Source organism: Artemia franciscana, chromosome 4 (genome assembly GCF_032884065.1).
Source record: "Artemia franciscana chromosome 4, ASM3288406v1, whole genome shotgun sequence".
In the NCBI taxonomy this organism is placed as follows: domain Eukaryota; kingdom Metazoa; phylum Arthropoda; class Branchiopoda; order Anostraca; family Artemiidae; genus Artemia; species Artemia franciscana.
Window position 1 is genome coordinate 37,875,487 of NC_088866.1, and position 13,532 is coordinate 37,889,018.

General features: G+C 36.8%; 1 protein-coding gene across 2 annotated transcripts in view; it reads right to left on the reverse strand.

Moving 5' to 3' along the window:
• The window catches only part of LOC136026387 (ran-binding protein 3-like), an 81,658-nt gene that overhangs the window by 16,880 nt on the left and 51,246 nt on the right, over positions 1-13,532 (reverse strand). For both annotated transcript variants that reach the window (XM_065702939.1, XM_065702940.1), the window contains 2 exons: positions 13,241-13,346; positions 1,116-1,224 (listed from right to left, as the gene is read on the reverse strand). In XM_065702939.1, the coding sequence (XP_065559011.1) occupies positions 1,116-1,224; positions 13,241-13,346 (215 nt within the window). The remainder of the gene's footprint in view (positions 1-1,115; positions 1,225-13,240; positions 13,347-13,532) is intronic.

Here is a 13,532-nt window from a genome sequence, read left to right on the forward strand (position 1 = left end):
TTGTGTAAATGGTCTTACGACAGAATAGAGGTCTTCAATTTGGTTAATTGATGTGATTATTTTATCTGTTTCAGGTAGCATAGTAAAAAATAAGCTCACAAGGGGACTATGACAGTAATATTCTTAGCAGCTGGTAAGTTCTTGGAGCTTCTGTAGCTTTGAGTTGATCCCCCCCCCGGACAGAAATCATAAATACGCAACTACTTGCAACTCCAGGAACAGTGGTTCTAAGTTGCATGGGATACCCATTATTCACAGATGCTTTTTAGCACATGTTTGGTCTTGGCGGTCTGATCAGCCAAGAATTCTTAGGAACTTTCGCTAAGTCAAGACTTGCCAGAGTTACACAGAGTCATGGTGCTCCTGAGAGTAGAGAAGAGAAGAGAGAGGAAATAGACGAGAGAGAGAGAGAGAGAGAGAGAGAGAGAGAGAGAGAGAGAGAGAGAGAGAGAGAGAGAGAGCTCGAATTTAAGAAATGCAATTGAAACCAATCTAATTTTTCAGAATTTTGGCTTAACAGTCGTTGGGGAAGTCGCTAGCTTTCAGAACTTAAAAACACCAGGTAGAGAGTGCCAAGCATGGCAAAAGCACAAAAAGCGTAGCGGAACTGTACAAGCGTTAGAGAGGCTTTGTCACGCATGGCAGAACTGTGCAGTATACATGGTTTGCCGAGATTTACACCACGTTGCAGAATGTGGGGGATATATTGAAATCCATCAAAGTCAGTTTTTGTTTCTGAAAGTTTTTAGTTTCAATCCCTTTACAATTTTCTTAATAATTTTTTTTCTGAGTCTCAATTTAAGTCCTCTGTCACCGATAGCTTTCCAAGTCTAAAATCATTTTTGTATATTTTTGACTCAAAACTCATTTGGCCCAAAAATACACAATAGGGAATAGGAAAGCCCACTTTGGTATGTGTAGAAGCGTCAGACATATTTGGAAGAAAATACGTCAATATGCATAACAGCGTAGGCGTTTGGATCCAAAAGACAATTCTTTTCAGCATTATACCCTCATCCAATACCCCTACTACATGTCAACCCTACGATAAGTCATATAATTCGTTTAGACATGTGGAAATACTCAATGTTGTAAAATAAAAAAAGAACACAAACCCGTGCACGCTCGTGTAAGTTTTGGCCAAAGATAAAGGTGGGATTGGCATTTGAGGTGGCAGCCGAGGTAGCTACTTGGGATTGAGCCGTCACTTCGGTAGATATCGTTCTAAAATAAATACAACAGATTACTTCCAAAAGTTTTTACTTCAGTACACTGAAGAGTCTATTTGAAGAACTCTGTTTCTGAAGGGGACTCAAAGAAGCATCACTCTTTCTTGGAATTTTCCTTGGAAGTTCAAAATAAAGCCATCTTGACAGTATTAGGACTAAAGACTAGCTTTAGAATTTGTATTATAGCTTGAAATTCACTGTTGTATAGAGGGAAATAATCGTATTTCCAAGTTTCATTTTATTTCTTGTTTGATCTTCATTCCGAGTAATACTAAAGCATATTTCTTGCAATTAGAGATTGTATACTACTCACTATGGGTATTATAGCTGACGTGACCAAAATGCTACCTGATAAATCAATCCAATATTTCTGTATGATGTTCAATTACTATGCAGTTATTTTAAAAATAATTAATTTTACGCTTAGACCTATGTTTTAAAGATGATTTTTAATTATATACTGAAAGTTACTGATGTCAAAGCTGGTGTAAGATTAGTTTAACAATAAAATAATCTTTATAGATTAGTTTATTGTTGTCAGGCGACATACTCACTTTTTTCTCCCCAGTCAATATTCCTGATTCTTATACTTGACTTCTCTGTTTTCAGTAAAGCGCTAGTTTCTATAACCCCAGAAACATAGGGAAACATAATTAGTTGATTTATTTGTATTAGTTTTATTGATATATATTAGATAGGCTGTGAAGTAATAGTTTTTGTCTGTTTTAAATTTCAACTTTGCTCTTTACTTCCATCAGAAAAACTATTCACTTCAAACGTGCAAAAGATTGTGTTTTGTCTTTGAGACTCTGTGGTACTTGTCTTTCGGCAATCAACTTGTTTTGTTTGTTTCTACACACATTAGAACTAAATATCCTTGCAATTCCTTGCCTAGCTGTAAAAAGCATTTGAATATAGCTTTACGTACGAAAACATATGTCTATATGTACTGTAAAATATGAATTAGGAGGGAAATTCTAAAAGTATTGGAATTTCTAAGAGCTTGAGGTTTGCTGCTAAGTCTTCTTATCTAGATTTCATTGTATTGTTACAACCCCCCCCCCTCCAACTGACGCCAATGATGATTGCAATAATGAAAATGAATACATTGCGCAAAGCATTTAAATCAGTAGTTCCCAACCGAATTTGGGCAATGTCCCACCAAGCCATTTCTAAAATCCTGATGCCCCTCATGATATTTAAATTTTGTTAATAACATTTTCACATTATTTTACAAAATATCACCCCTAAAAGTCGTAACTACATACTTATGACCATCAGGCGTACGGTAAAAAGTGAAAATTATGTCTCCCTGTAGCCTTATACTTAGCGTAGTGTCCTAGGAATATCAAATACATATGAAGTCTAAAATGTCTGATATGGTTTTTAAGCTTACCAGCGACTATATAGTGTGACGCATTCAATGTACAACCACAACCACTGATAGTATAGTCAATCTAAATTAATTTTAGGGTTACCTCACAAATTGCAAAAGTTTTTATTATGGTATCATTAGAACCGGAATTTTTTTACAACATATACAAAATCAGCCAAAATCGATCGAGGCAAAATTGACGTTTCTTACTCTTTTCTTCTAAAATAACAACTTAAAAAAAATTAACTTGCACTTTTAAATAGTCGGTGATAGGAAAATCTGGCACGTAGATCACGCATATGGACTCGGTTCTATGTTTTGACCATCTCTGAGCCGTTTGCTCCACCTCCCCCCACACGCGGCATAAAGCAAGCATTAATATACGTTGGATATTACACGAAGTCGGATCAAAGCAGAGAAAATTTACGCTTCCTATGCCGAAATGTCAAGAAAAATGTCGTGCCCTAGTATCTTGCATATTTTGTCCCCCCCCCCACATACACCCAATCAAATAAATGGTTTTACACACATCTCAAAATTGTGCGGGATCTGCAATGACCTTAAACGCTCTTGGTGAGAAATTATTCAATAGATGCGGTGATGCCCAAGAACAAGGTGACTCATTTTGTCGACATTCGAGTTTGAAAGAACGTGTAAGCAGTATCCTTAGTGATCAATGTTGCCTTCTAGTTAACTTTTTAGTTACATTCAAGATCCAAGGTAAGTTTTCCCAAGCTGAAATCACAGCATAGCTAAATAATGAAAGGACGTGATGGGTATATTCAGTCCTTGGCCATCTAGTTACTATGTTGACACTTTAATCCCTATAAAAACTTTATTATTCCACCTAGAAACTTGATTTTTTCACAACTAGAAACGCCATTTTTATACAATTCAATGGGTTTGAGTTCCCCTCTGTGATAGACATCTTGGGAATTCCATTTTATTACCTTTCAAGTAAGGTGTATATTTGAATAGTTTTGCTGTATACAACGCTGCCAATTTCACGAATATAATACCTGAACAGAACGCCTAGTCTTCGTCATATGGATAACAACTTGAAATTACGTAATAAACCCGATTCAATAGGCAGTTTGAAGTTCAATATAATTAACACAATTCTTACACAAAAATGTACAATCTACTACAGTCTAATTAGATTTAAGAAAATCATTGTTTCCAAATTTTGGCTGACAGGTTAGAAATAAACCGCCTGTTGAATTACAAATTATTATGGAAAAAATATTTAGTTTATTATCTGACAGGTTAGAAATAAATAAACAATCCCTAGCTCTAGGAACAAAAAGTAGGCTGTACAAGAATACAAAGAAACAATGTGTAGGACGAAAGGTGTTGTTAAAATCACCCAATGACGAAAAGTTTAACTGCATGGATAAGAGTAAAATGTATTAAGACAGGAAAAAGGACAATCAATTATTAAAAAGATATTAGGCGTATGCTGATAAATAAATGGGACCACATCTCCTTAATAAGGAGGTGTCTTGCTAAAAAATAACAAACAAGTATTCGTCCAATAAGAGAGGCATAGTAACTACCGCTCTTTACTCGTGCCATTTAACCAAACACTTGGAAAACCATAGATTCTATGACTATCTTAGCTCTATGACTATCTGTCTTAGTTCTTCAGCCCTAGGAATGACACATGGACGGATAATAAATAGACTTATCTATTAACAAATGAACTAATATCATTTTTATACAATTCTAATAAAAAAAAAAAAAAAATCAGGCATTAACCCCCTTAAACGCCCACAACTATTTGATTTTAATTCAACATCTCGGACAGATCTTAGGTCGGTTTATCTACAGATTTGGTCATAGAAAAAGAATTGATAAGAAGTATGAAAAAGGCAACCGGCTTGACTAGAGGCAGAGGAATTTTCATTGCTGTTTCAGCGTCTTCTAATTGTATTCAAAAGACTGAATATGGACGAGGAATCTTCATTTAAATATGAGCTTTGCTCCTATCCTGGGTCACTTTTTGACGATTCTGGCACGTTCCGAAATCCAAATAAACCAGAGCTAGCAAAAGCTATCAAGCGACTTTCAGAAATTGTTACTATCGGGGAAAAGCTTAATCTGACTTGCATCTACCTCTTAGATGGGGACACTTTGTTGCTCAGGATTCCCTGGGCGAAGAAATATCGGAGATCTTAGAACGATACTGCAACTACGTTTCGGCCAAATACACAGACGCCATTATTGTCATTGATGGTTACGACATCGCTGCTTCGACAAAAGATATGATTCATCTTAAGCGAAACCGTGTCACTGGACGAGAAGTACTGTTTAGCCCAAAAATGAGACTCACGACAAAAAAAGAGGAATTTCTTTCGTGCAAAAAGAATAAAGTCAATGTACTTTCTGATTATTTACAAGGCAAAGGTCGAAGAACCATCCAAGCTAAAGCTAATGCTGATTTGTTTATTACGCTTACCGCGGCTGAGTGTTCGAAGACTTGGGATACTGTAGTTATCGGTGGCGATACCGACTTGTTGGTGTTGTTAAAAATATCATTGTAGTCCTGAGCACCACAAGGTCTACCTGCACAGTGAGCCTAAGACAACCACTTCAGGCGCAACTTTGGACATCGAAGCCTTTGTTAAGAAGATTGGGACTGAAACCTCCAAACTGCTTCCTCTTGCTCACGCAATTCATGGCTGCAACACAACTTCCCGTCTACATGGCCTTCGCAAAGAGATTGCGCTTAAGCGGCTGAGAGACAACGAACAGTTTAGGGGAAATGCTTCAACGTTTTCTCGAATTGATGTCTCGAAAGAAGAGATTAAAGCAGCAGGAGAGGCTGAAATTTCTATATTGTATGGTGGAAAATCTACAGACAATCTTGACAGTTACCGGCACCGAGTCTTTCAGCAGAAAGTAGCAACATCTACAACTTTCATCCATCCCAAAGATCTACCTCCTATTTCAGCAGCAGCGAAATTTCACTGTTTTCCGAACCTATCTTCAAGTACAAGATTGGATCGGGCTTCAGAGCACTGCCCTTGATCTTGAGAATTGAAGATGGAGACCCCGGAACAGCATGCTGTACCCTATCCTCACGGATCTTTCCGCGGCACCTAAGAAAATTCTCACAGCCGTGAAGTGTAGTTGTAACAGATTCTGTGATAATGGCCGTTGCAGTTGTCATCGAAACGGCATCGAATGCAACATTGCTTGCAAATCTTGTAAAGGAACTAGTTGCTTTAATGCTCAGGTAAATCAAAGATGAAGAAGACATGTGAATAATTAAATAAATGTGATGAATCTCTAATCCCTTAGCAATTTCCCTTTCCCCTTTCCCTTTGCAATTTCAAATTACCTGTGATTTTTTGTTCAAATTAAAGTCAATGATTTACCTAGTTGTGAGAAGTTACTTATTGAATTCTAAGAATTTGAGGTGGTCACGTTTAGGGTGGAGAGTAAATTGACGTGCAAGACTTCTTCCCTGTATTAGCAGTACTATTTGTTTCTGTATGGATTCAACTTCGTGGAATGTTCTTCTCAGACCTATAGCGACGCTTGATTTGTGGTCGGGAGAGGGGGGGACTGAGCATGAGCGTTCAAAACAAAAACAAATTGCATATTCGTGTTCTACGTACCAGATTTACCTATTACCGATTTTCTATACGTGTCAATTAAGTTGTTTTTAAAACGTCGTCATTTTAGAAGAAAAGACGCAAAACGGTCAATTTCGTTTCGTCCGGTTTTGACCAATCTTTTATATGTTGTAGAGAAGTTTTTCCGGTTCGAATAATTTCAAAATCGAAACTTTTGCAATTTGTTTGAGGTTAAACCTTAGATTGACTGTACTATGAATAATAAGCCATTTCAGTCCTTTTTCCGGATAATCTTAGTGAGTTGCACAATCTCATAGACAAACATTACAAAATATTAGTTGTTTGGTTTGATCTAGTTTGAAGTAGTTTTACGAATCAATATACTGGTTTGTTTACGCACAAATATGCAAGTACGAAGTATTTGGTAATCTCTCATTATTGTAAGATTATCTTAATTGCCGAACATTCGTGCTCAGCGCAAGTGTGTTGTAATTTCAAAGGGATTATTGTGTGCAAATATATAGCCCAAATTATATATTCCCCGTTATTATGTCACTTGTCTTAGTCTTGTCTCACGCCAAACAGCGGGTACCCAATTTAAGAAAAAAACAGAATAAGAAAAAAATGTAAGCAAATAATCACCAAAATTAAGCTAAAAACCTATCCCACCAAAAGGTTTGAGTTCATATACGTCATAATTTATGTTCGTTTTATGTTTTGATGTTACTCCTTACTTTCAGTTGACAAAACGTACATTTCGCGTGGAGGTATTTTCCGGGGGTGGTATTCTCCTCGGGGAGGGGGTAAACACCGGCCTTCATGACAAAACATATAGTGAAGATTCATTGCTAACTTTGACGTTAATGCAAAAGTGGAACGAAATGGCTGGAATTGATGTTGCTTGCATGTCATAAAAATCGGACTAAAAGGTCGCATCAGACATTCCCCGCTTCCAAGATAATTGCCAAGGAGTCTTAGCCAGCCTTAAAAGGAGGATTTGCTTGGCAATGTATGTGCAATGACACGTCGAACCCCTTGATCTACTTTACCCTGCTGTAAAACAAGCAAACGCTCTTGGGAAAGAGTAGAGGATGTTTCGACCAAATTTTCAGTCTTGGGTTAATAATTGAGAAGTGCCTGAGTCACCAAAGACCTTCGGTCCTCAGTTTTATAGATTATGAGCAAGCGTTCAATTCATCTGATAGAGGAGCTCGTATCGTTGAATGATATACCAGACCAATACATTGAAGTGATTAGTGCTATGTACAAGAATAACACTGGTGTAGTTAAGGTAGGAAATGAGATTCGTAGCTAGTTTCATATTAAATCCTGAGTCAAGAAGAACAGGAAAGGCAGTGGGAGAACATGGAATCAAACGGCAAAGTAGAACTTTCCTAGACTAGCATTATGCTGATGATTTAAGCATATTAGATGAAAGTACGAGCAAAATGAATGAACTTTTAAAGGTTTTGCGAGTTCAAGGTGCTAGAATAGATTTAAAATTTTTGCACTAAGAAGACTAAGTTGCAAAGCCTAGGAATAAGTGAAGATGAAAAGGAAGCGTTGGGTAATGAAAAGATAGATCAAGTAGACATCTCCGCTTACCTTCGTGGTATTATTAGTAAAGACGGCGGGAGCAATGATGATGTTAAAAGTAGAATAGCCATGGCTCAGAGGGTATTTTTCACAGTTGAAAAAAAGTTTGGAAGAATATCAAGATTAGAATATTGAGTACTAATGAATTAGCCAGACAATACTCAAGAATTTTCTCAACTGAATCAGCTAAAAATAGGTTTACAATTGTTTATTGGGAGACAATTAGCTTAGGTTCATTAAAATAAACGACGGTGTAGCTATATTTTAGTTAAATATTTAATATATAGAATTGGTGCTTTGGTTAGGTTGTGTTAGGTTTAGGTATTTAATTTGATACGTTCTGGGTGGCCTCTTTTACATAATACTTTGTTGTAGTTTCAATATTTCTGTTGCTAAAGCATTATATTTTAGGGTATTTCATTATGATTAACCTAACTTCATTTCTTGAGTGTGGCCGGGCTAAGATGTAAGTACCGAACATTGAAAGCTACAGTGACGACAATGGTCAAATATGGTTCTGAAGAATGGACGCTCCGAAAAACAGAGGAAGATTTGCTAGATGTTTTCCAGAGAAATTGCCTACAGATTCTTTTGGGTACCCGGCTGACTGGCCGTATTTCAAGCAGTGGGCTGTGCGGAAAATGTGGTTCAATCCTGCTTTCTAGGGCAATAATGAGAGAAAGTTTGAGATGGCTAGGACACTTCCTGCAAATGAAGCATGACAGATTGCATGACAGATTTCTCCCTTTCGGTAAACCTTCTAGGGCTAAACAGAAAGCAGGTCGTCCGCAAATGGCGTTTGAGGATGCCGTAAAGAAAGATTAAAAGAAAATGAGAACTTCCTTTGAGGGCGTAAGCAGGTGGGCTTTGAATAGAGATGGAGGAGAAGCGTGCATAGGTGTGTTGGCCTCAGGCGACTTGGTGCTGCGGTGAATTGTTAGCAGTAGCAGTATTTTTTTTTCCACTGGCTGACAATACCCTCGTTTTCTAGACTATTTATTATTTTTCATACGTCAGGTAAAGTTAGTATGGTCTTAGAATGTATTTAAACCGTTTATCGTTAAATAACTATAAAATAAAGTATCATAAACGACAAAACAGCAAAATTCGTGCTTTACGTCATGAGTAGTTTAAACAAAGGCATACTTGTATGATAAACCCGATACCGCTCAAGTTGTTCATTCATTAACACATTGCAGAACTGGTTATGGCACTTGGTATTTACCAAGTGACCTATAGCGATCGCAAATTATGTCCGTCTGTCGGTCCCAGTTTTGCTAGCTTAGGCACTTCCAGATAAGCTAGGACGATGAAATTGGCAGACGTATCAGGGACCAGGCCAGATTAAATTAGAAATAGTCGTTTATCCGATTCTACCATCTGGGAGGGGGGAGAGTGGGGGGACGGTTAATTAAGAAAAATTAGAAACAATGAGGTATTTTTAACTTATGAAGGAGTGATCGGATCTTAACAAAATTTCATATTTAGAAGGACCTCCTAACTCAGATCTCTTATTTTAAATTCCGACCATATCCAGTGCCATTGGGGGGAGCTAGGGGGGACCGGAAATCTTGGAAAACGCTTAGAGTGGAGAGATCAGGATGAAACTTGATGGGAAGAATAAGCACAAGTCCTAGATACGTGATTGACATAACTGGACTGAATCCGCTCTCTTTGGGGGAGTTGGACGGGGTGTTAATTCGGAAAAATTAGAAAAATTGAGATATTCTTAACTTAAGAACAAGTGACCGGATCTTAATGAAATTAGACATTTAGAAGGAAATCATGTCTCAGAGATCTTATTTTAAATCCCGACCAAATCTGGTGACATTGGGGGGAGTTGGAGGGGGACCGGAATTCCTGGAAAACACTTAGAGTGGAGAGATCGGGATGAAACTTGGTGGATAGAATTAGCAAATGTCGTAGATACGTGATTGACGTAGCCGGACTGGATCCGCTCTCTTTGGGGGAGTTAGAGAGAATCCAGTGCTTTGGCGAAATCGGTACTTCTGGATGTGCTGGGACGATGAAAATTGGTAGGCGTGTCAGGGACTTGTACAAATTGACTTGATAAAGTCGTTTTCCTCGATTCGACTATCTGAGGGTCTGAAGATAGAGGAAAAATTAGAAAAAATCAGGTATTTTTAATTTACGAGTGGGTGATCGAATCTTAATGAACTTTGATATTTAGAAGGACCTCGTTTCTCAGTTGGGATATATATTTGCACATTAGGGAGAATGGGGGTAAAGTATTTGGACAGTGTGAAGTAAGAAAACAATTCTTACTACATACTATGCAGAAAGATTGTACCCAAAACATTATGCATTCCGACCCCCTATAATTTACCCCCACCCCCTACTGTGCAAATATATAGCCCAAATTTGTTTCTAAAGCATTATATTTTTATCATACTTCGGTATATTTCATTCAAAATATCAGAAGAGTATTAGGTAGGGTGCATATCATACAAATATCAAAAAAGGTTACCAAAACTTTATCGTTGGAAAATTGTCACATGAAAATGCATGATTTTATAAACCTGCTCATCCAGGCGTTTTCTTTTTAGTTAGTAATGCTCATAGGAATTAAACGCGAATTAGAAAATAAAATTAACGGTAGAGCTTCGTCAAAGGCTCTGGACAGGGATGCCACCTCCTATTACCATTTCTAGTTATTTTCTTGGTATTTGTGTATTATACGGCCAATACACAAGTACTTCATTTAATTAGAACCTGTTCTTTGACGCTCAATCCTAATGAAATATTACAAAATATGATGAAAATATAATACTTAACAAACAAATTTGAGCTATATTTTTGCGTATTAGAGGGGGGGGTAAATTATAGAGGGTCTGCATGCAAAATGTGCTAGGTACAATTATTCTGTATATTATGAAGTAAGGATTGTTTTCTAACTTGAAACTTCACAAATGCTTTACCACGACCCACTCCACCCCCTAATGTGTAAATATATAGCCCAATTTATATATTTCTCATCTATTCTGTCACTTGTTTTTGTCTTGTCTCAAGCTAAGCTGAAAGAGACTAACGAAGAAACCGGGTTTTACATATTCTCGAGTTTATATAGCGTTAACTTAAGTGTTTGTCGTAAAATACAAGTAAGATTTTCTTTGTTCCCTAGTGATTTTTTTTTCGGTTAGCAATTTTTAGTGTTTTTTTTAACTAAAACTAGCAATTTTTTTCATTAAATCAAGTGATTCTTCAGATATAGCGCATAAATGCAACCGAATAAATCACCCAGGAAGCTAATTATCATCAATAATTATATTAATAATAAATTGAAAGCAAGTGGTGCTTTAGTGAAAACTTACTGACAGCCAAAGACAACCAAAACTGCTCTCTTGTTCTGTCATAGATAACACATTTAATCGAAAAAAGGTTATTCATGTTTGACAGAGACTGAGTGAATATAATTTGCGTTCTAATTCAAAAGTTGATAATAAATTGCATATAGTTGTACTGCCTAATTAGGAAGTTTTATGGCAGTAAGCCGGCATAATAAGGAAGCTGATTTGTCACTTTTATTGAACATTTGAATTGAATCTGTATTGATTAATCTGTGTTGCCTTTTTTGTCTTTTTATTTTCATTAGTAGTATCCTTTTCAAAACTTCAGTTGTTACTTTGACATTTAGGGGTTAATATACTTTGGTGTGGCGAAAGTAAGACAAATTAAATGAATTCCATGCCTGAATATGGAAAAATTCACCCAACTCCCGTGTAAAATTTCCCAATAAAGTTCTCCCTGGAAACTTCCCTCCCGCAGAAAATTTATCCTCAAAAAATTACCAGAAAAAACACTAAATGCAAAAAATGGGCAAATTGCATAACTTACAACCTTTTCCCTTTAGGTCATGGGGGCCATTTAATCCCCAGAGATGTGGTTATTGGACCTTTCAACTGTGCTGAATCAAATGGCTATATCGGAATTTTAACCAGATCTTTCTGGGGGAAAAGAGGGCCCGAGAGAGGGACTAGTTACACTCCCAACTATTTGTTCACTCAAAGATGGCACTACAATTGCTAGTTTCTGCTCGAATGAGCCTTCACCCGGTCTTCTAGTATCATTGGTTCGACACAATCACTACTAGAAAATAAAACAAACAAATAAACACCAATCCGTGATTAAACTCCTGGCAAAAACAATACAGAATTCTAAATTTTAGTAGATACAGTACATAGAAGCTTGAAACCGCCACGGTGTTGCTGTCTAATACGCTAAATCTGGTGGCATGACTTTCATTAAGATCACTTGACGTTTTGGGGATGTTTCGTCCTTTTTCGAAAACCAGGCAAATTTTCTCAGGCTCCTGGCTTTTGGTGGGTAACATTAAACTTAAGAATTTTATATACTTTGTATCAGCACAAAAAGCCAATCCTTTTGACGTAATAAATGTTATCAGACGTCCCTTTTTCAGAGTTTCGGTTACTATAAGGCTGAGTTGCCTTACTTACTGTTCCTTGCCAGGTACTGTTTGAAAGATACAAAAAATAAAAACATTTTCCAGAGAGGATTTGTACTTAGAAAAAGAGTAAAATAAAGTTGTTTATCTTAAAAAACTAGGGGGAGTAGTTCCACCCCATCCCCATTGGTACCGTGATGAACATACCAAAGAAACATATAGATTAATCTTACTAAAAAAAAAGTCTATAAAACAACTAAAACCACCGATTTCAAAATACAAAACCATGTTGCCTGTTGAAGCAGCTATATTGTAAATTAGACGTTTATTTGATAATTTTCTGATTGTTTGATCATTTAACGTTTTCTCTTTTTCTTTGCAAGATCCTAGTAAACTTTTGCTGATTCGGAGATTTTTTCCAGAATCAAGCCATTTTCTTTTATCTGGTAGCAACACGGGCTGCTGGCTCTGAGAAAAGCTTTTATCGTTGGTGCTTAAGTCATATAAAGTGTAGTTCCGACATCTATGTGTCAAATCTGTTAAAATCATATATTTCGTACAGGCAGAGATTCAATAGTTGTTGCATAAAAAAGCCACCCATTTAAACTGCTTCTTCTACCTAAATTTTAGGTTTTTACCACCTAAGTTTTAAGCAAAATCCAAAACTTCAAAGAATTTATCGACACACCCTTGTTCGAAAGGTAGACCCTTTGTGGCAATCCCGAAGTAATCCTACATTAGGGTCTAAAAGTAAGAATGAAACGTGCCCGGTGGGAAAAATGCAGCCTATGGGCAACAAGTTGTGAGCAGCTAATTTAAACCGTATCAAAAGATCTTCGTGACTGTAGATCTCAATTCGATTTTCAAGGCAAAACCCTATATTTTCGCTCTTCCGAAAAATAATTTATCAAAATATAATTGTGATCATTGGAACAACGCCATAAAGCTTCACAATTATGAATGTAGTGTCGATTCATTATGAAAAGAGGGGGGAAAATGCAAAGTTCAAGTGAATTGAATTAAATAGGTAGCATACCTGAATAAATTATTGGACATCGGATGAATTTCTCCTTCTGGGGGATGGTCTGGATCTTTTGAACCATTGCTAACAGATACTGCCACTTCCTTGTCTAGATTACCCACTAAAAAGAAGATAAGGAAATAAGTTACTAAAGATTATGAATATGATTTTTGAAAAAGGGGAAGTACCTAGCAATTTTAGAAAAATCCCTAATTAAACTCCTATATAAAAGGATGATAAGAGTGAGTGTGGTTACTATAGACGCATTGACCTGGTCTCTGTAGGCTGAGCGCGGTTTTAAGAAGGG